The following is a 25161-nucleotide window of genomic DNA, read 5'->3' on the forward strand; positions in this document are numbered from 1 at the left end:
GAATATCAAAAGGCATTCAGATACAATTAATTCAAGCGTCTCAAACAAGCCACAAATTATGATAACTTTGATTGCTTTGGGTGCCTGTATTGGTTTTACATAAGCAACAACATCCACCCAACAGCTTTTAAAGAAAGCTCATCTAACCTTACTTTTTTTCCCTGTGGGAAAGGGAAAATACCCTTCCAAGAGTTGTTGGAAGTGACTGAGAAAGGTCCTGTCATGGGTTGTTGGAGGGTTATTGTTGTTTTTGGCTTACTGCAGAACAATATGAAACTGGGGCTGATTTATTTTTGCAAGGCTTCCAAGTAATATTGCAGCCAAAAAAAGAATATAGGGAATGAACATGTAGAAGATGAGCTTCATCAAAAGTTGGCATACTTGCTAAAGAAAATAACACAAAGGGCTGAAAGATCAGACTGGCCCTCAATTACACGTTGTATGAGGGGTACTCAGTCTTTTCTACTATGATTAATGAATTTTGGGGGGGTTTGGGCAATTGTGTAGGAATCAAGTTGTTTCAGGATATCATATAAAAATTGCACCTCCCAATCCAGGAAACTAAGTCAGAGATGGATTAAAGTAAATGTTGGCAAATTTGTTTGAAGTTTTGTGATTAAGGGTTCCATGGTCAGAATTTAAGTTAACAAAAGAGACTAGGCTAACATTGATAACCTAAATAATTAACTTCATTAAGACGAAGTACCTGCTAAAGGTCTCCTCCTATCAGGATATATAACAGGAGGAGGAACAAAGGCAGGTTTCCTTGGTCGTTGCTTCCCTCCTTTGGAGAAGCTTATCTATTATCAAAGCATTAATGGCTTCCATTTTTATGGCCTTCTAGAGAATAGTTAGCACCTGACTTCTCTAGAAAACATTGGGTGCTATGTTTTGATTTTATATACTGTCTAAACCCTCTGAATTAGTTTATAAATCAACTAGCAAGAAAACAAATAATTTGCAAGTTTAATTTAGGCATCCTAAACTGTTATCAACACTCTGGTAACAAGAAGAGCGCTAGTGAAAATTGCATAACAGTATCAGTCAATGTTTTGAGTATGATAGGATTAATTAAAAAGTCAGTTTTGTGGGTAAGTACATCAAAAGGGCTATTATCACTTTCTATTTTCTAGATGTCACACACTAAAATGTTACACACAAAATTTTTTGTTTTTACAAAGTAACTTTTGGGAAAATTTAAAATCAGAACCTAAGAAAACTTGTGTAACTTAAAACGGTATGATTTCATGAAAGTACTTGATTTACCTACTTACATAATTTGTAGCCCACCAAGACTTTAACTTCAGATACCATTGTAGCTTTGGTCCCAGATTTACAGCAAAATCTTTGCCAAGACCTTCCATTCTTTTAAATTCTTCATTGTTCATAAGTGGATGCACTGATTCTAAATACTAAAATCATTAAGAAGAAATGAGTTGGGATCAACATAGCAAGGTCTATCTGAAAAACGTCTCTCCACACTTACTCCCTTCAAACAACAGCTAAAAGCAATCTTCAAGTAATAATTTCATAATACAGCAGCAGCAACACATATGTGTATTATTCCCAATTACATCAAGATGGAAAACTATAATATAGAGTCAGTTAACTTAAAACTATGGTTTCAATTGTGGCTTAAAACTTAGATAGTGACTGATTTTGTTTTCCAATTCTGGACTATGGTAATTGGTTTCTTTCGCTTAACCTAGCCATAATACCTAAAGATGTGGACTGAGTTTGACCTTCAACATTGACTGCTAAGCTATTTTCTGAACTGGATTTCGTCTTTCTGACTGCCCATGGTCATAACCATTTAGTCCATGGACAATCAATTTGGATCATTTTCAGTAGGAAAAATACATCTATCATCTTCAAAACATCTTGAGCATTATTTTACAACAGATATTCTGGATAGCTGAATTACTCTCTCTCACTCACTCTCTCTCAAACATACACCTGGATATTTGAATGTTTGGATATCCAATACAAAAACATGATCAGTGAATAAATCAAATAATAATTACAACTCTACTTGTATCTGAAATTAACAAAATACCATATTAAATTTGGGGAGGTTACACCCCCACCCCCCCCACCCCCCGGTAGAAGTCTTTAGGTGGAGCAAATCGAAATTAGCATTTCACCCCAATATAAATGTCTTGGGAGAAAAGTTTCAAATATTCACCTTACCCTATTTACAGTATCCTTTACAGTTGGAACAGGAAGGCGTGGTAGTGAGGTCTGAAAGCTATACAGCATTGGTTTACGACCAGAGAAAAGTTTCACAAGTGCCTGGAAATAAAACAGGAAAAATAACATTTTGCAGACTAGATGAAAAAGTATCTTCACCAGAAGGAGTGTTGGCAAACTATTTTTCCTCTCACCATTCTTTTAATATCGAAAGAGTATTATATGTTAACATAATATAAAACAACATTCAGGATGTATTTTTATATTGTGCTAATATATTGTTTTATATGTAATTGTTCTTTTTACTGTAATCTGCTTCTATATACTTCAACTTGGAAGAAACATAAAATTTCAAAAATAAGCCATTGTGCCTTTGCACTTCCTTTAGTGAAAATGATAGATTATAGATTTATGAATCTATCTTAAATAAAAATATTTTTACCCTTAGCTAAGGCAGAGCAATTCCCAATTCTAACTGAGTTTTAATTGCACCTAATATTTCCCTGTTCTCTCCCCACCCCCACCCCCCGTTTTACTGCTTCAGAGGGAAAACCTTCATTAATTCTGCAAAAGTCCATAGTATGCACACTGACAGTGCAACATAAATAAGACTTTTCAATTTTTTTATAGACAAATGTTAGTAGCACAACTGCTAAAGGACAGTATATTGGAATGAGTACAGACATTATTTCAGTGGAGAAAGTTTTGTAAATGGGTAATTTCCACTCTTCCATTGCTCTGCTTCTCCCTGAAACTTTTTAAAGTCTATTTTGAAGAACTCCTTAAGCATGTGGAATACACTTTGGACACATTTATGCGCCTTTACCATTGGGCTCAAATATTCCTTTCTAATTGTTCTTGAAGGACACATCCGTTTGACACAGCTTTCCTCTCATGCCCAAGCCAAAGGCAAAGTCAGTTTAGTTTGAATTTTTCTAATCTGACGTTGAAATACTGTTTTCCACTTCCATTACAAGTCCTTCTGCACTACTGTGGCAGTAGTCATGATGATCTGACCAATTTCAGGTGCTGTGGGTATGCTACCATCTTTTTGGTTTTTGCTGTCTTCTGTCCACGGCCATTTTGGTTTATACTGATGGACTGACATGTCATAAGGAGAGGAATAGTAGCCCCAAAATCACCAGAGAAAGCTGTAGACTGGGTCTTTGTATAATTCCTGTCTGATACATGCAGAAGGAAATGCCCAACAGGCAGATCCCCCTGCAGGTCACACCAAGATTCTGAATAATGTTAAATAATTTTTAGACTGCTCAGAAGATGTTTTAGTTTTCCATTTTATCACAGTAAGGTAGTTTTTACTCTATCTGCTTACACCTATTCATATAGACAATATTCATAACTACAAATATCTGAAAAATATGTCATGGCACTTTCAATTCTGGCTCATGAAGTGCTTATCCTTCTTGCTCTACTTATCCATTGAAAGCAATGGCTCAGTACAATAGGCACTGCCTGAATGGGAGATATTTTTTGCCTGCAACTAGAATTCTCTTTAACATGGCATTATAAAGTTGTCTCCTAAAAGCATCGCTATAACAAAAATAATCACACTCTTTCTGATATTTTGCAGAACGTAAAATTCCTCATTCCAAGGATAGAGATTAACATGTTTCAATAACCATCTCTCTCTCTCTGTTATTTTTTAAAAAGAAAAAAATATTAATAACTAAATTAGAAAAATTATGAGAAATAAGGATTAGGAGAAAATCTTGAATGATCAGGGCAATTTAATGTTTAAAGTAAAACAAATTTCCTTATCCTGGTGTCTCCTCAATGCGCAAGACTTCAACAGTGGAAATCCAGAACATCTGATGAGATTTAGGAAGGCACAAGCCATCCAATTATGTTAATATTGTTCAAAAACTTAAGGGTTTTAGTCCTTATAGAAAGAAAGCAATTATTAACTAAATTTCTCCACACGTTTTCCATTTCAGTAATGGTAAATGATTTCCTGTTTATAAACAGGAGTAAAAATCAAAAACAGCAGAATGTATTAGTTACAATTGTTAACAATGCCCAAGTTAGCATTGTTTAAACAAAACAGATTCAAAGCAATAAACTATAGGCCATGCCAAATACTCAGCCAATGGAAACATTAAGCTATGACAAAGCAATGCTCTGGGCCTTACCCTTCAGATACAGCCTGTATTCAAATGAAAAAATCTTGAAATTATCTCTGAAGTAAACTATCAGACATTTTAGTATGCAACTGCTTTTTATTATTCACAGAAGTATTTAAAATTTTAGTTACTTTCATATATATTCCATTTATATTCTACCAATAAACACAAATGGTAGTTTGCATGAACCATAGGAGGTAATTGCATATATTCCTGCTATATAAATATTTCTAACCCCATGCTATATGATTGAAGTCCTATTAGACAACCCATGATCCATTAGGTTAGAACATTCTTCCTTCTACATATAATGTAAGGTGGTGCTGTCCCTCATGACCCTCAGCAGAGCCCCAGTGAAGCTCTCCCTCCTCCTCTTTCATCTCCTCAGTGGACCTGTGCAACTGCCTGCTAGAGGGAAGCAAAACAAAGGGAGCTGTGGACTGCAAGGAAAACTGCATCCCTGATCCCCATTCCAGCAGGTCCCCAAGGTATTCTCCCTCCAGGGAGAAAGTGGATGTATCCATTGACTGCCAGAATCCCCCAGCCAATCCTATTTTGCCAGCAGCTCATCCTTCCCTCACCACCCAATGCTATTAAGATCAGGATTTGCACCAGCTGATTGGGGGCAGGAGTCAAAGAGATTTAGGAAAGAGGGCAGGGATCTGCACCTCCCATCTTCTCTTGCACCATGCAACTACTGAGAAATGTAGTCAGAAATTACATGATTTGCTGAATTTCAATCATCTGAGGTACACGATGCTATCATTACCTTAGAAGAGTTCACACTTCCCAATGGCTTCTTCACTGACTTGTGGGAAGCTGGCAGGAAGTATGGGAAATGATAATTATGTGGCCGCAGCTGACTGTGCAGCAGTGCAGTGATACTGAAGAGGCCACAACTTTTCTAAATTTCAATTCCATGGGAGTAATGGTTTTTGGGTACTTTCTGTTAAATTAGTCTATTTGAGGAACGTTGATTCAAAAATTATTGCCCTATGACTACTGTTTTGCCCAATTGAAGGTTACAAACCAACAAACAGGAGCTTTAGTAGTATATAGATAAATAGATGTGGTATGCTTTACAACAAAAAAGCTGGTTTACAGTATAGATAGTCTTCTATTTATGACCAGTCGCTTAGCAACGATGGATCCTCCAAAAAGGTACTTATGACCTGATTCTGAACTTCTGATGGATGGAGCCCCCCTCCCCCATGGTCATGTGAGCAAATTTTGGGTCCTTGACAACCATCCCACATTTATGGCTGTTTGCTATGCCCCAGTCATGTTACCATGAATTATATTGTTTTCATCAAAAACCAGCATTTGCGGTACTTCTAGTTTCTGGCAAAAACAGTAAACAATATGTCCCCTTAACAACTATGGCATTCTCTTAATAACCACTACAAAAAAAAAAAAAAAAAGAAGAAGAGGTAATAAAATCACATTGATCACTTTACAACCATCACTGCAGGCTCAATTATGGTTGGAAGTCGAGGACTATCTCTAGCTAATCTAATACATATTGCACTCCTAAATTACAAAATTGTTTTTTTATGTACTTATGGAATACATTTAAACGGCTCCCCAAGTCACACATGGTGAACTCCACCATTAAAATTCCACAATATAAAAACCCCTATCCCCCTGGGGAAAATTACTGTGATTAATTTAATTATAAAATGTTAAATACTGTAGATTTTTTATGTGGCATTAGCCACCCAAGTTTTCTATGGTTAAATAGATGGCCATATAAATCCAATTAATATATAATAAATAAATAATAATAAATACATATTTTAAACAAATGTTGACATTCTGAAAATAAATCCTCAAATAGTGGTTATAGTAAGGCAAGGTTTTATCAACATCACTTTCAAGTATATGTTAAAGTTACCTTACCATCCATATCTTGGTTCCTGTAGAAAGTTTTCCATGCTCTTCAAATATCCAACCATGGTATGAAAGCAGCATCTTCAAAGAGTAGCGCATTGAGAAAATAAGGGTCACCCACAGCCCTGTCCCAAACAGAATCCCACTGACAATATTCTGTGTTTGACTGGACATATAGCCACTGTTAAAAAAAAGAAAGAATGAGAGGAAATTAAAGCATGAGTCAACAATTTCAGAATTTTAAAACCATGATATACTAAGAAGGGTCTATTAATCAAAAAAGAAACACTTATTAAGGGTAAAAATTGCAAACTTCTGCAAATTTATCAACCCACTGGTAATTAAAAATATATTGTCCCAAGAGGGGTGGGGATAACAGTGGGGGTGGGATGACTTCCAGTCTATAGATAAACTGAAAGCTAGTTGTATTGGTTTTCAGAGAATACTTATTCAAAAACATTTTTCTCTTTTTTATATTTAAAAATGATATCAGAACAAAGTTTTGATTATGCCTTCTCCAATATTTCTAGAAAAATTGTATTGCGATAATACAATTATTTTTCAATGTAGATATATAGCAAACATAATGTGTCCCTCCATTGAACTATACAACAAACATAATGCCCAGACCTTAATTCTAATCATTAACAATGATTTTTAAACATTAAGGAGAAAAAGTCGCCATGACTATCCACACAAATCCATTAAAATATTTCACTGTCTATATCCAAAAATGAAGGAATCTGAATGGTTTTATCTACCACAGGCTCAACTTTTGTGGGCAATAAGAGCAGACATTTAGACAGAGAGTCAAAATTTAACAGCACTCTTTTTAAATATCTTCCTCTCCAATCTCTCTGCTCTGTGGGAGGGGGAAGAAAAAAATTTCTTGATTGATTGATACAGAAATTGTTTGCTTTTTTTCCTCTTCTTATTTCCATCAAGAGATCAGAGAGCAGAGAGAAAGAAATGTCAAGGTATCTTGTCTTCTAAGCATCAAGAGCAAATGCCATCACCTTGGCAGTGGGAAAGGACCAGGCAAAGGAGAGACTGCTTATAGAAATCACATTTTTCCTCCTGCTTCTTCTCCCTCAGAGAGAAATTAGAGAGAAAGAGATTTCAAGAGAATGCTGTAAGGCTGTTTGTGTAGTGTGCCCATAGCTTCCAGTTCCAGGCTGCCAGCACACTCACACTGTTTTCAATGTGTAAAACAGCTTACATTCTTGCAATCCCTTTCTTCCATTTTCTACTCCACAGGAGAGAGAGAAAAAAAAACAAGTTGGGCACAGGAGAACGTATAATTGACTGTAACAGTGATTACATGACTGAGGGATACTGCAGAGTTGTAAATGATCATAAAGAGGCTGTAAAGTTATTTTTACAGCATTATTGTTACTTAGGTCAATTTCAGAGGTTGAATGATCAAGGACTACCTGCATTTTATAATGATTGCAAGGGGGGGATGGATTGCCAAGCATCCAAATTTTGTTTACGTGTTCACAGATGCACTGCAGTGGCTGTAACTTTGGGTACAGGTCTTAAGTCCCTTCTTTCAGCCCCATCCTAGTTTCAGACACTCTCTAAATGAAAGGTTGTAAATCGAGGACACCTCTATTCTAAATCAAAATTTTAAATGCTTCAGCATCCCCAGCAATAGTCAATCAATGATTAATTGATATTGACAAATTAAGGCCAGAAGTTTACTTACGTTGTATCCAGGGTCCGGTTGATTTTAGCTATTAATCCCAGTGAAGGATCTATTTTTGCATACATAGTTGACATTACACCTACTACAACAATGAGCCAACTGGATGGGCTAGCAGGATAGACTCCTGTGATTATGCCATTCTGGAAAAAGAAGATATCTATACTTTATTTTCTGATTTTTGAAACCATCACTTTACATTCTCAAAAGAAACTTTCAAAGAATGGACCCAGCACATTGGAAAACATTACCATATAGATGCAGCCTACTTTGCAGTATTTGCCTTCTTTAGAGATCTATAGTATACATTGTTAGCAAAAATATTTATTTTGGAATGAAAAGCAAAAGGACAGGCAATAGGTGAATACTGCAATGCTGAATAGTTTGCAGTTTTGGAATTTACAAAAAAATAGCAGGGAAGCTGCAATCTATATAATTGTAAACCAACTCACCAAAAGTATGGATACATGTATGTCATGAAAAAGAGACCGTCCAAAATGATGTCAATGAAGATTCACTGGCATTGGACTTATTTTGTTGTTTGTTTGAGACATTTTGTGAACTGGAACAAGTCCAGTTGCCATGACTTAACTTTCAGACATCCAAAATGATGTTACAGAATATGTTTTCTATCAGTTAAAAAAGTCATTTAATGGATAGTGTGAAGCAAAACTCTCAATGGAAAGAAAGTAAAAAAAATACCAATGGTTGTTAAACCGTAATATGACGGTAAAGAAATATAGATACACATACGGAAACTTTAAAAAAATCTTGAAGCATCCTAATTATTTCTAGAATTTCATTTTTCTTTCATAGAATTTAAAACAGAAGAGTTGGGATTGTCCTTGTTTTATAGCTTATTAATAGATGGCAAAGATTTAAAGAACTCATGCAATATGGATGCATAGCATTGGCTGTTTGTTGCATGCCCTGCCCCAAGTACAAATCTGTGTTTATTTCCGTTACCTTGAATCTGATGAACTTCTTTTTCCAGGAATAAAGCCCAGATAGATAGATTTGCCTAAGTGCTTCATGGCTCATGCGCAAATCAATTCCATCTGGCGTTACCGTAAACTGAAACGCAACTGCTTGATGGGCTTCCGCCATTCTTAAAATATATCTGCCAAGTGAAAGAACATTTTTTTAAAAAATCAGTAGCCATTTCGCATGAGATAGTAAATCGGAAAAAAAATGTCAATGCTCCCAGGTAAACCAGACAGGACATGTGAGAGAATTATTATATAAAGCTATATTAACAGAATCTTGAATACAAATTTTCCGCCACCATTTAATTGTTTCATCCATTAGCGTGGGTTAGTCATCACATATTACACACAAAATAACATACCGTATTTTCCGGAGTATAAGACGACTGGGCGTATAAGACGACCCCCAAATTTTCCTGTTAAAATATAGTGTTTGGGCTATACTCGCCCTATAAGACTACCCTTTTTCCAACGCACACCAAATAAAAATTAAAAAACACATTACATTGTGGCTCACTCACAATGTAAAAGCAGCTGTGCTAGACCCAAAATGGCCTCTGAAACAAGCAGGAACCTCACACAGCCCCAAAAAACAACTTTCACACTTTACACACACACACAACACAACTGGCTCACCCACAATGTAAAAGCAGCTGTGCTAGACCCAAAATGGCCCCTGAAACAAGCAGGAACCTCACACAGCCACAAAAAGCCCAAAAAAACAACTTTCACACTTTACACACACAAAATTCCACATACAGCTTTGTGAGATTTTGTGTGTTTGTGTAGTTAGAATGAAACACTACAAAAACACACTAAATCTCAGAAAGCTGCACAAATATTATTTTATTTTATTTTTATTTTTATATGAAAGCTAAATTTAAAACTTCCTAAACTTTAAATGGCTAGGTCTAAAAAAGAACAACTAAAAAAAACCCCAATTAACTATTTTTTTTAAAGATTCCAAAGGGGGAAAAAACTTACCCAATAGAACAGGGGTCTCCAACCTTGGCAACTTTAAGACTTGTAGATTTCAACTCCCAGAATTCCTCAGCCAGCTTTGCTTTGCTGGCTGAGGAATTCTGGGAGTTGAAGTCCACAACTCCCTGCCTGCTTGACTGCAGGCAGGGAGTTGCTTGCTGATGGAATGGATTCAGGCAAGCGAAGCAAGGCAAGCAGCTAAGGTAAGCAAGCTGGAGGGGGAAAAGTTTTTTCGTTCTCCATGGCTCTGGCGATCCCAGCTGAGTTGCCTGATTAGCAGATCGTCAGAGCTTGGATCGTCAGAGCCATTTAAGGCTCGTCAGAGCCTTTCAGGCTTGTCTGCCTGGTTACAGGAGAACGACACCCGGCGTATAAGACGACCCCCGACTTTTGAGAAGATTTTCATGTGTTAAAAAGTCATCTTATACGCCGGAAAATACGGTAACATTGGGCAAATTCATGCAGATCAAATATTTGCCATCTTGGGTTTTTCCAGTTGGTAAATATTACTCTTTTCTTAATCTTTTAATAGGAACATAGATATGGTCACAGTGTGGGTGGCATACAGATATCAATTAAAAGTAAATATAATATATAAAGGGAAAAAAACAATTAAGTAGAGACAAAAAAACAAAACCAAAAAACCAACCCTCTAAACTGAAGGAACTTAACCAGCGTCCTATCCCATGGCTGAGAAGAACCTCAGGATGTGCCAAAAATATCAGAAGTCACTCCAAAAATTATTGTAAATATTTGTTAGAAGATCAAAAATATGCCACAAATAAGATTGTTTCATATGTTATTTATTATGTAGATTCAGTGCTGTTTTACTAAAAATTCTTACAGTTCTTGGAAGATTTATCAAACCTAAACCACGATATTCTTCTAGAATAATTTCTATATCCTGTTTCACAATAGCCTGTAGCCTTCCAAAGCATGTTCTTTATTCATTTGGACCATAAACCCATTTTCCTCTATAAATTAGAGTTTATTTTCCTTCTTAAAACTTTTATATATTGCGGTTTTATTAACATGTAATATCACATCTAATATGTAGTTCATTCCCTCTTCCTCAGCTACATGGATGCAAGTTTGCTTTTCAAGACAATTCAAGGACTATTATTTACTTTCAAAGGCAAGAGGACAAGTACCATGAAGATATTTATGAAACCATTACCAAGAGCCTTTCTCTAAATGTTTTTCTTAAATGTTACAATTAATTCTGTAAATCATCTGAGCTGCCTTTGATAGTATGATTATTTGAAAAATAAATAAATAAGGCAAGACAATTGGTCATTGAAGAGATATTTTTATAATATTGCATCACTGAGGAGGTGGAGACGGTGGATAGTTTTAAATTTCTGTGCATTTATATCTCGGAGGACCTCTCATGGACTATGAATGCTAACATGCTTGTGAAAAAGGCACAGAAGAGGCTGTACTTCTTGAATACTCAGGAAGATGAATCTATCTCAGCCATCTACTTCTGTCCTACTATTGCAGCACCATTGAGAGTGTCCTGACATACGGTATTCTTGCATGGTATGGGAGCAGCTCTGTAGCAGACGAAAAAGCTCTACAGAGAATCGTTAAAACTGCCCAGAATATCATCGGACTCCAGCTACCAGCCCTGGACAACATCTTTGAATCTCGCTGTTTGAGAAACTTGCATAACATTCTCAGAGACTCTTCCCATCCTGCTTACAAACTTTTTGGACTGTTGCCTTCTGGCAGAAGATACAGAACAATTAAAACTCGGACCACACATTTTCTGAATAGTTTTTATCCCAGAGCTATAATTTCACTCAACAATGAACTAAAGGGCCACCATCAGTGAGCTGTTGGACAGTATTACTTGGTCTGTTGTGTAGATGTTTGGGTGGTATAGGGGTGGAGAATTGTGGTGGGTGGGAGTGTGTTTGGGGATTGTTATGTGTTGGACCTGGTCTTTGGGTGTTAAGTGAATTTCATTGTATGGGTATACAACACGTACAATGACAATAAAGTTATTTATTATTTATTATTATTAATTATTTGAAGAAAGAGAAATTTCTAGTTTGCAGTGTAATTGCACTCAATTTGCTCCTTCATCAACCAGCCAAAATATTTCGGAACTTAAACACATAAATGTACAGGTAGTCCTCGACTCACAACCATTTGTTTAGTGACTGAAATGGCACTGAAAAAAAGTGGCTTATGACCTGTGGTGGGATTCTACCGGTTCGCACCAGTTCGGTAGAACCGGTTGTGAAGTAGTTAAGTAGTTAGGAGAACCGGTTGTTAAAAGAAATCGCCTTTTGTTTTTTTTCCACTTTACAGGGTTAATCCTGTAAGGAATTACAACATTTGGTGTTGTTTCCTAGCCTAGTCTTTATTGCCCTGCTTACAGAAATTGCCTCTCCGGCAGTATGCCTAGACTTACTGTCACTTCCGGTTCCGGAGGTTCTCAGAGGTTTTTTTTTGCTTGACTTTCTTAAAGGGGAAGGGTTGTTTTAAGCTTTTTACACCGCTGTTGGGAGGAAATACTCCCCTGTTGGAGTTCTTCCAGCCAGGGTGCAATGATCAGCACTTTGAAGAAATAATTGAATAATGAAGCAGAAGCTTTTAATGACAAGGAACCAAGATGAGTGACATTCAGCAAGGCTTCTTGGCTAGCTAGAAAGATTGACATTCAAAAGTGAGTTTACATACCCTTTCTGACTTTTGGTCTAAAACTGGTTTTTGGTGATGTTTAATCCTGTGTTTAGTGATGGGATAATTTTCCCTATTCAGCTTTGTTTGGAAGGAAAAATGTTAATCTCTGTTCCTGAAAAGAAGCAGCTTTGGAAATCTGACTAGTTCTGTGTCTATTTGTTCTGGTAATTGGTTTAACAAGCAACAGCTACTATGTTTGCTCCTTTGCTTCATTCTGGAGAGCTTAAATGACCTCTCTGCTAAAGGGTTTCACTTTATGAGCAAGAGTTGACTGCTGATAGTTATCATTGCATTTTAACTATTTTAATTCCTAAAGGTGCTCTGGCACCCTCCCTGATTCGTAACGCCAGTTTGCAGGTATTTCTAATCTAATGATTGGTATTTAGGGCAGCTTTTTGCAAGCAAAGAAGCTTTTTGTGTACTTTTGTACAGGTAATCCTTGATTTACAACAGTTACAATGGCACTGGAAAAAGTGACTTATGACCGTTTTTCACACTTATGACCATTGCAGCAACCTGTCATTAGGGCAAAGAAGCGGTGCCACATGACCACCTGGCCATGCCCACCCAGTCACATGAAACACTGCAGTTGTGAAATGAGTGACACGGTTGTTAAGAATGCTGCAACAGGCATAAATGATGACCGGTCATAAGTGTGAGGACCAGTCAAAATTGTGAGGACCTGTCAGAAATCACTTTTTTCAGCCCTCTGGGTAGTCCTTTTGTGCATATGGACTACTCAGAGGGCTGAAAAAGTTATTTTTGACCGGTCCTCACACTTTTGACCAGTCCTCGCACTTATGACTGTCCCCACATTTTACGTGTTTTGCCCTATCTTGTCACCATGGTGAAGAGAAGTAGTTGTGAAATGAGTGACATGGTTGTTAAGAATGCTGCAACGGGCATAAATGTGAGGATGGTCATAAGTGTGAGGACCAGTCAAAAGTGCAAGGACCGGTCAGAAATGACTTTTTTCAGCCCTCTGAGTAGTCCCTATACACATAGCCACAGCCACCCTGTCACATGATCAACTAGCCACGCCCACCCGGTCACATGATCAGCTAGCCATGCCCACCCAAATAAGCCATGCCCACAGAACCGGTTGTTAAAAAAATTAAATCCCATCACTGCTTATGACCATTTTTGACACTTATACCCACTGCAACATCCTTGTGGTCACGTGATCAAAATTCAGATGCTTGGCAACTGGCATGTATTTATGATGGTTGCAGTGGCCTGGGATCATGTGATCACCTTTTGCAGCCTTCTGACAAGCAAAATCAATGGGGAAGTCAGATTCACATAACAACCGTGTTATTAACTTAACAACTGCAGCGACTCACTTAATAACTGTTGCAAAAAAGGTCGTGAAAATGGGGCAAAACTCTCTTAACAAGCATCTTGCTTAGCAACAGAAATCTACCATAAACAGAGATGACAGCATGATACATATGAATGTTCTGTAAGAGTTTTTAAGAATTTTCCTAAATAGGTTTTTGAAGCTTATATGAAAAGAAAATAAAGAAAGAATAAGTTTAACTTGAAAAAAAGCCAAACAAAAGTTAAGCTGTTTTCTCCCATCTTTTGGTGAAATGCTCTTCCGAGAGGCTTTCTTACTGAGAAATAAAACTTTATTTTCTAGGCTATCATAAGCACTTTTAGCTATGTTGTATTGCACTGTTCCTGGTGGTTTTCATTTTATTTATTTTTCTTGTTTTGACTTTTCAGTTCTAATTTTTATGACTTAAGTTTTACAAATGTTAAAAAATTAGAAACAAGCAAAAAGGGAACAAGCACAGCATGCTGAGGTAGGACAGAAACAGCAATAATTGACAGAATAATGTAATACTATCCTAAGATCCTCAAACATTCACTATGTCAAGAGTTGAAATTTCAGGATCAAATTACTCTTGGGTACTGAGGAATTGACCACTATACATTTTATACTGAAAAGTTACTGAGAAAACAAAATATACCTATGGAAAGTTTTTTTCCCCTTCAGTACCTCAGTGTTATGGATAGAGGGCAATGAAGCTCAGGTTATTCATTCCCAATGTATACAGAAAAATAAGAGGGAGGGACACATTTGTATGCAATCTAAGATAGTGGCTTAGCTAAGATCTTTCAGTTTTAAGCTTTCTAGGATTTCTGAGAGTGGTACAGTAGTCCCAACAAACTTAGAAAACATCAAATTTGAGAAGCCTTGTTTTAAAGATTTAGCAGATGGATTAAACACATTTGCAAGCAAACTACACATATTTTATCTCTAGCCAGTCTAACAATCTTAAAGGTGTTTGTTACCTATTTTTTACTGTTCTGTCACACATAAAGCGTGTGTCCCATTCAACTTCCCCATATATGAAATAATTCCACAAGGTATTAATCTCACACCCTTGTTACTTCTCGGTTGGACTACTGTAACGCCCTCTACATGGGGCTGCCCTTGGGATGCACCCGGAGGCTACAGCTAGTCCAGAATGCAGCCACGCGGGTTGTTACGGGGGCTTCTCGGTATTCCTGTGTGACATCTCTCCTGTGCGAGCTGCACTGGCTGGTCCTCTGGGTCCGTTTCAAGGTGCTGGTGCTCACCTATAAAGCCCTACATGGCTTAGGCCCGGGGTACTTGCAGGATCATCTCCTGCCATCCTCCCATCGTCCTGTGCGCTCCCACAGAGCGGGTCTCCTCAGAGTGCCGTCAGCCAGACAATGTCGGCTGGCGGCCCCCAGAGGGAGAGCATTCTCTGTGGGAGCGCCGACCCCCTGGAACGGTTGCCCACCAGTCTTAGGACAGCCCCCGACCTCCTCTCCTTCCGCTGCGAACTGAAGACGTGGCTCTTTTATCAAATGGGCTGATCCGTTGGGGGATTTTTACATTGAAATAATTTTAATTAATTTTAATTGGATTTTAATTTTTATGTAATTTTTGAATTGTTGAATGTTTTCTTTGTAAGCCACCCTGAGTCCTTCGGGAGAAGGGCGGCATATAAATTACATAAATAATAATAATAATAACCAAAACCGAGGCAAACACAACTGTCATGTTGCCTAAGTAGCATTTCCTCACTCTCCAATTCCTTTAACTTTGTGGCTCTGTATCATTCTAAATATTTATTTTTCACAAGAAAGATCTTTAACGTTGCTAGTCAGGATTATGAAACATGATTCAACAAAAAAAAAAAAACCCTCAATCTTTTTTTTTAGGAAAAAAAAAGCAATTGCAACAATCCAAACTTTATTTTTTTTCAAGATCATTCTTTGGATAGTAAAAGAGGTTTCATTGTCTACTGCAGTCTTTCTCCGCCTCCACATTTCTGAAGTGGTCATGTGTTTTGTCCCAGAAAACTAGGTAAAAGGCCATAGCATTACAGAGCATGCGTCTCAATTTAGAAATGCAATACAAACCACACTGTGCAAGGAATGCAGAAGTGCCATTAAATCTCTCCAGTGAGAAGAAGAGGAAACTTTTATTAGTACTGCTGACATATTATTTGGCAAAGCCCATAGGTTCAGATCATGCTGGGAAAGAAGCAGAGTGAAAGAGAAAATACATGGCTGGTGTCTTATTTTTTCACACAATAGCATCAACATAGCTTTACACATTTTCTGTATCAGTAACATTTATCCTATTATTAGAAAACTTGAAAAAAACACAGGTTCATAACATTCATAAAGATGATTCATAAAGAAATAGAGTCCTACTCACCAAATGGGAACTAAGTAAGAATATATGCAGCTATTGTTTTCCTTGGGATCTATTCGACCTGAATTGCAAGACCAAATAAAAGTCTGTTAGATCAAATTCAAACATCAGGACCACAGTGTAAGAAAAATGCACCCCCAGCAGTAAGAAAAATAGACTGATGCAAAAAAGAAAAACAGTAACTACACTGATAATATATGCAAATACATGGATGACACTGCTATCTTGAAGAACAAGGTTATTTTTTAACTTGGACTGTTTTCTACAGCATACTGAAAAAGTTAATATTCAGCAGCTTCACATTTAGTACTGAGGCCCTAAAATTTCATAGTCTCACATTTTAACTGTTTTAAGATTACAGGATGCAACTCATTAATATTAATATATTACTGTAATTAAATAAAGTAAATAACGGTATTCACTTTCTTGATTTAAATAATCAGCCATATTGAACGTGCAACATTAGATCTGCATGAGGCTTCCTACAATTCCGGATCAGGCTGCATTTAAACAACTCAGCCTCTGTTTCTGAAAGTCGGTTTGTGCTTCTGTGAAACTAAGCAGGTTCAATTAATAAGCATGAATCAATAACGTGCTCAAATAGTGCACATATATGGGATAACATATGTGGAACACTTTAAGTTTATAATCCACCCGTTTATGGAGTCTTACTTCGATCTCCAGAGCTGCTTATTTCTTCAACTACACAGTGTAATAATGCATTGTATTTTTTTTTGGAGCAGAAAATTATATAAACTGTACAAGTTGCTAGTTCTATTTTTGTACAACTGAATCATTTCCATGAGCCGGAATGCTATCAGGGAGAGATCCCTTTGGAGTCTGGCAAATAAGCAATACGTATGATATGCTTAATCCACCCTTTTCTTTCCACTCGTTACCATTAAAAAACTCGTGATTCAGTTTATGGAGGTATTCAGTAAGTCAATCTGAAAAGCTCTTTCTCAAAAGCAGCAACTTCTTGAAACCCCGCCCTTCCACCGCAGCAGGGAAGGGTCACATGACACGCTTAGAAAAAGTAGGTAAAAGGTTACGCTGATGCACAAAACACGACTGGACTGCAAACGTTCAGTTAGTCTTTCAGTCTCTGCAGAAAATGAGGAAACGCTCCGAAGGTAACACGCATTCAAAAGGCACGGAAAGCAACAATTCAAAAGCAATCCACAGCTAGCCAACACCATGGCAAATCTGGATGCTAGGATCATAAAAATAAAACCCTGGTAGAATCGTTCCCGATTTTTTTTCCCCACGCAGTGCTGCAAACAACGTAAGTCTTTAAATATCTAACTAAAGAAATCATAATTAGTTACTATATTAGTTTCCAATAATTAAGACGAGGAAGACCTTCTGCATTTGTAAATGCCAAGGGGGAGAGGAAGCGGTAGGCGCGCTTTCTGCCATGTGTTTCTTGCCCTTTTCTGAACAGTATGAGAATCCCACACAATTGCTGGTGCTCCAGGGTTGACCTGGAGCTAGAGGAGAAGATTCTTGTCAAAATGTCTGACAAGCTTCAGTATTAATGGATGGAACAGCAAGCATTGGATCCCACCCAAGCAGCATGCTTTTTTTTTTTCTGGAACCTTTATCCAGAAGTGTCACCTCATTCTTCCTTTAAAAGATCTGCCATCAGATGAATGCATCCAGAAACACCCAAGAAAGATAAGGAAATGGGTTTCTTTTCTTCATATTCTGCTGTCTGTCGTACAGCCCACTCCCTCCTTTATTCAAGAGTAAGTCATACTACATTTCAAGGGAAGCTTTCCTATTGCAATATGCATAGATTCAAGAAGTTATATGGCATCAAATTGGCACAGAAGTAGCACCTGCTCACCTCCATGCATATGACTGCAGCCTGAGCCTACAGGTATCTAAACTGTTTGAAATTAATGTTTTATGGATATGTTACAGTTCCCCCCTTTGAGAATAGGCTCATAGGGATTTATAGTATTTCTCAGAATCATAACAATCAGAAGAAGCTGCTTGAGACTAACCTTCACCTCACTGCAAGAATTCAAATTAAAGCATGGCTGTTTGGTCTCACCTAAATACATCCCATAAAGAGGAACCTGGCAGCCTTCTGGATAATTGCTTCTATGATTTTTATGAGGACTTTTGCCCCTAACATTCATTAGGAATCGGTTGTCCTGAAACGGGGCATTTTTCCATTAGTGATTTCTGCCTTTAGTGCCCCTGTTCTTTCTTACTGCTATATAGCTGTCCTGATTTTGTCTATGCAGCACTTGATAAGACAAGCAACTGGCTGATTCATCCAGCTGTGCTGGTTTCCCTCTTCAGCAGGTCAGCAGGCAAGGGGAAAAGCATCTACCAATCAATGTGCTGCAGGAGAAATAAAGCAAGTCTGACCCCAGACTTCCATCTAGGCCAGGGCTGTCAAAGTCCTGGGCCATGGGCCAGATGTGTCACGTGCTGGCCATGCCCACACCGGTTTAGCGAAGGAGGAAAAAGTCACAATATGTCACGTGACGAAGCCATGACGACATGAGTTTGACAACCCTGATCTAGGCTGTGGCACTTCTGTGATACTTGCTGAATTTGAATATACCAAAGTTTTTAAACCCCAGTTCAGAATTCTGAAAATACCTGAGATACGAACAGTATCGCTGAATCTGCTACTTCAGGGACAACTTTAGAAAAATTCTACTTAAGACATGTTTAAAAATATCCAAATAGTGCTGTATTAAACATTATTTCTCCTCCCAACATACTTACTCATTACAGTATGAGAATGCCTCACTAACCTTTTAAAGGGCATAAAGGCAACCTACATTTGAATTTTGCTGTTCCATTTAGAGGTAGGACTTTCCCTCTTGACCCACTATTGTACAAACAATACCTGATGACATCTCATTAAAGCTGTTGACAAAGTCAGGTTTGGATCTGCCTAGCTCCTTTTAGCCACTGTAGGCTCCCTCCCCTCCAGTTGCTCGATACCACCATCCATGGGCATTTTGGGTCATCTGCAGAAGAGACCAGGCTTTCACAGAGGCAGCTCAGGGGACAAGAAACAGATTTGAAAAGACAATATAGACTAATAAAGAAGCTCCATTGAGCTCAATTTACTCCTGAGTGGGAAGGTACAAAAGCCCATGAATGGTATGGGAAGGAAAGTTTCACTGCCCATGTTGCAATCCTGAAGCCTGAGATATATGAGGTTGGTGTGAAAAATCTGTATTTGCAAAAAACCCAACCCCAACCTGTAAACCGCTGGATACTGTGCAATAGCTATTCTGAATTTCTACATGAAATTATGTAAATACATCCTATTATAAAAGCATTATGCATACAGGACTAGCTCATTATGGTTGCAATAATTACTTTGCCTATAATGCTTTTAACTTACTGTGAACTACATAATTCTGTATCTTTCAGAAATTCCAGCACTTATTAAAAACAGTAAGATGAAACTGAACATTCTGCTTGCTCATCTAGCTATTCCAGTTATACAAGAATCACTATAGTTTATGCCCATTTACCCACATTGCTTCAGGTCATAAATCAATAGTGTGGGATGAAGTTTAACCTGCACCTACATTATATTAAAAGCACCTTTCTTAATCCTAAATATTTTTAAAATATTACTTGCTTTCTCAGTATTGTGTGTGCAACTGAAAGCTCAGGTATTTCTTGGCAATATAACTGAAAGTTCCAGTTTTTTAAAGTTTATAGGGATAGATTTACCGTACACAATGACCTGAGATTATATATCGTATTCTATCTCATAATGCATCTTTACACCTGCATGACTCTGGAGTTAACCTAAACTCCAGAAATACATGTTCATTAGAGATATATCCAGTCTTTTTAAATTGTTTGCATGAAACATGCCCTTTTTAAGCAGAGCCAATTTTAATTAAGAAAGTTGGCATATTCTGGAGATGAATCTTTTAAATAGGTCTCACTTTGCTTATCCAACTTAAAATCAATTGATTAATTTAAAATATGTTTGCATTTCTCTTAAAACTTCAATATTAGCATCTTATGGATAATCTTAAAATATGTAATTTCTTTTAGAAGTAAGAAGAGTTTGGTATACTCTATATTGTTAGCTAATCCTTTCTTTCCTAAATATAGAATTTGAAATAACACAAAGAAAAGCTAAAACAGCTTCTCTAAAAAAAGTTACATCTATAGTATGAACATTCCACGTTTTATATCATGTACTGAATTAAAATCATTTGTTTTTATCTCCACTTCTGAAACCTAGGGAAGAAAGGTTCATTTAAAAATAGAATAGCAGCTAGTTTCAGAAAATGTAATTTTATAATAGCATTTTCCTAATACATACTCCCACTGACTTGGTTATACACCCGAATCATTATGACTAAAATGTATGATTGTTTTCATAAAATTTGGTTTGAAAGTGGGGGGGGGGGGGGAGACAGTGTAAGACTAAACAGTTTAAGTAGAAAATGTATTTCTATCTGTTTCATGCATTAGGAGGGGATTACCATGACTGCTTTAATAAGACAATTAAATTTGCCATAGAAAGCTTTTCAACAAAAAGAAATAACACAATTTAACTGGATGATTTAATATTAAGCAAATGCATCTATCCCAGTAGGACAACATGTGAGTACAGTAAAAGTTCAGTTCTTGCTAGACCATTTTCCAATTTCTCAACACAAATGAGAAGACAGCATGGTGATGTTTCTGTGTGGGTTGGACTACATTTCCTACCATCCTCAGCTAGCAGAGGGTTGCCCTTGGCAGTTGTGAAAGCTATAAAACAGGGGCAGGGCTCTGTGTAAAACTAGGATGCCTAGAAGCAGAATCTTCATTTGACCTTCCAATCCCATTCCCATTATAATTCTATGCCAAGGTAGATTTCCATGCTCCACTACTGTGAAGCTTATGACCCAATGAAATGAAACCCCAAATGCTTAAGTAAGTCCTTGGGAATGCCTTGAAATAAAAATATTTATCCAAGTGATCATGCCACTTCTCGATTCATGTTCTGAGTTAGGTCACCTTCAATCCCTTCCCTTCTTTAAACAAACCCCCCTCCCCCCCAATATTCCACATTTCTAGAGAAATCTACTTTGGGGGAGGCCAAAGTCTACTTTGGCCTCCCCCAAAGTAGATTTCTCTAGAAATGTGGTGGAAGAGACTCTTCCAGGTGGCCTACAGTCAAGGACTGCCTGAAGCGGAGGAGGGAGGAAGACCCAAACGGCGATGACAGGCAGAGTCTGGGCAGAGTCAAAAGTTCCTCCAATGTCTTCTTCACGCAAATCCCCAGGGAAACAAGCAGGGAGAAAGTGGATTTTTTTTTTCCTGCCAAGAGCTCCGGGTTCAAGATCTGGTGGTTTTGTACCCCTAAGTCGCCCCCCTCCTTTTGAGAGCCCCGCAGAAAGAGCTCCCGGCGGGGAAGAAACGCGCTTGTGCCCATAATTGCCAGGCGAGAGAGCCAAGCACGCTCCAGACACCGCCAACCCGGCACCTGCCCATTGCCCAGTTTCTACCCCCGCAGCGGCCACACGGATTCAAGCAAGGCTCCATTACCGTCCACGCCAACTACTTCCCGCTCCACGAGTACGTCTCGTTTTCTGCAAAGGGGTTTTTGCAAAGCACGCCCTTTCTTTTAAAGGAAGGGAGCGGAAGGCGCGACAGGCAAGACGCAAATAAGGCGAGGGCGGTGTGTGTATGTGGGGGTGGGGGAGCGGGAAGAGTCACTTACTGTACCGGTGTCCAGCGAGCAGCAAAGCAGACGGGAGGAAAGCGCCTGGACTCCGCGAGCGCCTAGAAGCAAAAGAGGGCGAAGGGGGGGAACCCACGCGCGGTACAGCGCCCCGATACCGGCTAGGGCCGGATTGGCCAACCTGCCAACACAAGAGGCGGGGCCAAAAGAGGCGGCGACGGCCCGGAGGAAAGGGCGGTCTTGCTCTTCTTGGGCGGAGACTGGACTGCGGGCAGAAAGTGCGGCGAGGAGGGAGAGCAAAGGAAGGGGGCGTGGTTGGGGCTCCTTTCGAGATCTCTACGAAAGGGAGACTTTTCTCCTCAGACTCCGACAAAGTGCCGCAGAAGTGAAGGAAGTGGCCTGCTGACGCGTCTCTCGCCGCCTGGCGTGAAAGTCTTATTAAAAGCATTGGAAACTTGACTGGGTGTCCTGTCCGGCGTAGATCGCGCAACGGGTCAGGCGCGGGTCAGTTAGAGGTCCCGGCTTCAGTATGAAAGAGAAGCCGCACGGAGGCTAGCATTGCAAGAATGAGGCCAGTTGCAACTTTCCTCGGTACCACAACTTCCCAGCCGACCTATTTTTCCCTCGTCTGAAGGTCTGGCCTTAGCTTGTCCCTAGTCCAGAATGTAAAGAATCCTAAACTGAACCTTCCAGTTCGAGAAAACTGGATTTTCCACTGTGCCCGATAAGGTCCAGCCAGCCGCAGGAACGTAGAACGGTGGGGCGGTGCCTGCCTGACTTTAGGCAGGTCAGTTCAGGTGACTTGTGGCAAAGTGCGATCAAAAGTGCATCTTGAAAGAAGGGAGGTGTCATTGTACCTGCCCCTTTGGGGACCCGGAATATGCTATGCCAATGCCATTGTCTTATCAGGGCCCTGAAAATGCCCATGAGAATAAGGGGTTTGATTAGCAGGTTGCTGGGAACACAAAGGAGTGATCCAGGTCATGGAGGAAAATATATATATTTTTATGTCTTTGAGACTAACCAAAAGACCCTTGGTCTCTTTACAGCAGTTTTCCAAAGTTGCACTGAACAGGGGAAGAGTTGATATCCCAAACATCTGTAGATATTTTAGGATTAGAAGAGTCTGTTGGACATACCGGGGACACTGTTGCAACATCATTTGTGTTTTAAAGTAAATATTTTTTAATTAAGTGTCCCTATTTATTAAGTGCTTCCTACTCTTGATTTCTGTACAGTTACATCAATATTGTAAAACAGAAAAATTGTTTCTAATTGGCCTCAAGAAGGAAAAATGAAGCTAATAAATGCCACCTGGTGAATTGGGGCTGAACTAAACACCTGCTGCTATCAGTTTATGCAGTTAACAACTTTCTTCACAATTTAAGTTGACAAGGAAGCAAGGTTGGTGTGAGCCAAATGTCGGGAACAGAGGCAATTTTGCCCATGTTCAATTATGCCAAAGTAGAAGCTCCTTGATTGCCAGAAGGCCATTATCATACAATGGGTTTCACAGAAATAATTTTACAGTGAATCCAGATAAAACTATCTTCTATTTTTTATCTTCCAGTGTTTACCCACAATGTCATTTGATTTTCTTGGTTACTGCAAAAAATTGAGAACAAGTGCTCTTCATTCACTATTGGGAGCTGTCCACTTGAAAGCACTCTGTCTGCAATAGAGAATTGGTGTAGTTTGTTCACTTAGTGTACAGTTTCCTTACCCAATTGTTGTCATGGGTTTTTCCCGGTTTTGCATCTCTTTTTCTCTGGCATCCTGTTTGATCTTACTGGCAGCTTAGATTTCATCTTTTCCTAACTTAAAAATATTGTCTAGCCATCCATCCATGAATCAACAGAAAATACTGTCAAGACGACCTTTCCAGTCTCCATTCTCTATCCTACCTCTACCGTGCCTTCTATAATTTCTTGCTATTGAAGATAGTGTCCTAATTAATAAATGTGCCAGTCATGATCAGTAAATTGTTCCCCCATTTTGCTTTGTTTGCTCTCCCCCTAACTCATGACCCCAACCAGTAGGAAATATCTCTAAATTAGGCTACTGCAACATGAATGGGATGAGTCAGACATAGGACTCCTCCTGTCTTCTCAAGACTGGATTGTGTTGCCTCTTCTCCTAACTCCCACTTGGTAGCCTTTAAATTAAAAAAAAAAAAAACCATTCAGAAAGACATAGAGTAAAAAGAGACCCAAAGAGGAAGGAGGCAGATAGGCCCAGGGGTGGGATTCAGCCAGTTCAGACCCACCTACCCACCTCGTGCTATGCCATCCTATTTAGCTGCGTTTTTAAGCCACACGCATGTGTGCAATCATGCATGCGAGCAAAGCGCATGCGCACACTCTCACATTTTCGGTGCTGGGGCGAACCGGTTGTTAATTCATGTGCCGCCCACTTCTGGATAGGCCCCATAGGGTAGGATAACTGAAGCTAACTGGTGGACAACTATTGTTTTACTTCATAAGGGAATGTTAGGGATGGAGAAGGATTGAAACTGACCAATTACCAAACCACATCATAGTTGACCTCATCTCATTTTTCAATGACTGATGAAGCTTTATGGATTTTATATACCATGAAGCTCTGGCAATATTATGTTGGCTTAAGCAGGAAAGATCTGCTTTTATTTTGGTATACTTAGGCTGTTTCATTCATGGGATGGGCATGAGATGAGGGCAGAATCTTGCAACCCTAAGAGAAGATTGGATTATGGGTACATAAAGAAGTTTCATTAAACTGGATTAAGCTGGCAATGAAAATAGGGCCAGTGTGTCTTGTATTCTAGAATTCTACATTTTAATATTTTGGAACCCAGAGTTTCTGACAGATACAGACAAAAGTGGAAAATACAGAAATGAAAACAAAGCTATAGTACAAAATGCAGAAGAAATATTGTGCAATAGTCACCTCAAAATGGATTATCTAAAAGTAGTGTACAGACATAATCTTGTTATTCCTGAGAATTAATGAATTAATATTTAATCATTTTTCCAGAAGTATGTTGTTATAGTAAAAGATGGTGTGACTCTGACATGATCGAGTTCTGTAATTATATTTTATCTAATCTTGATACAACTCATATTATGAGTTCATTAGTCTCATGAACACATTGTTCCATTCATGACATTTCTTAAATGATTTAATTATCCACATTATAAAATTTTAGTGACTTTTACTCTTTG

At 38.5% G+C, this 25161-nt stretch overlaps 1 protein-coding gene across 6 annotated transcripts in view; it reads right to left on the bottom strand.

Annotated features, from left to right (window-relative positions):
• Nucleotides 1-22174, bottom strand: part of CPT1A (carnitine palmitoyltransferase 1A) — a 44988-nt gene extending 22814 nt beyond the window's left edge. For 2 of the 6 annotated variants that reach the window (XM_087881176.1, XM_034416728.3), the window contains exons 1-7: nucleotides 21826-21964; nucleotides 16291-16348; nucleotides 8893-9046; nucleotides 7930-8069; nucleotides 6231-6402; nucleotides 2191-2292; nucleotides 1275-1412 (exon numbers count right to left, since the gene is read on the bottom strand). In XM_087881176.1, the coding sequence (XP_087737302.1) occupies nucleotides 1275-1412; nucleotides 2191-2292; nucleotides 6231-6402; nucleotides 7930-8069; nucleotides 8893-9033 (693 nt within the window). In that variant the 5' untranslated portion in view covers nucleotides 9034-9046; nucleotides 16291-16348; nucleotides 21826-21964. Of the gene's footprint in view, nucleotides 1-1274; nucleotides 1413-2190; nucleotides 2293-6230; nucleotides 6403-7929; nucleotides 8070-8892; nucleotides 9047-16290; nucleotides 16349-21825; nucleotides 21965-22000 lie in introns of those variants that run through there. The other 4 variants (XM_034416727.3, XM_034416731.3, XM_087881180.1 and 1 more) reach the window with 4 other exon arrangements.
• Between the last annotated feature and the right edge of the window lie 2987 nt (nucleotides 22175-25161).

This window comes from Pantherophis guttatus, chromosome 1 (assembly GCF_059756535.1).
Source record: "Pantherophis guttatus breed Tessera chromosome 1, ASM5975653v1, whole genome shotgun sequence".
Classification (NCBI taxonomy): Eukaryota; Metazoa; Chordata; class Lepidosauria; order Squamata; family Colubridae; genus Pantherophis; species Pantherophis guttatus.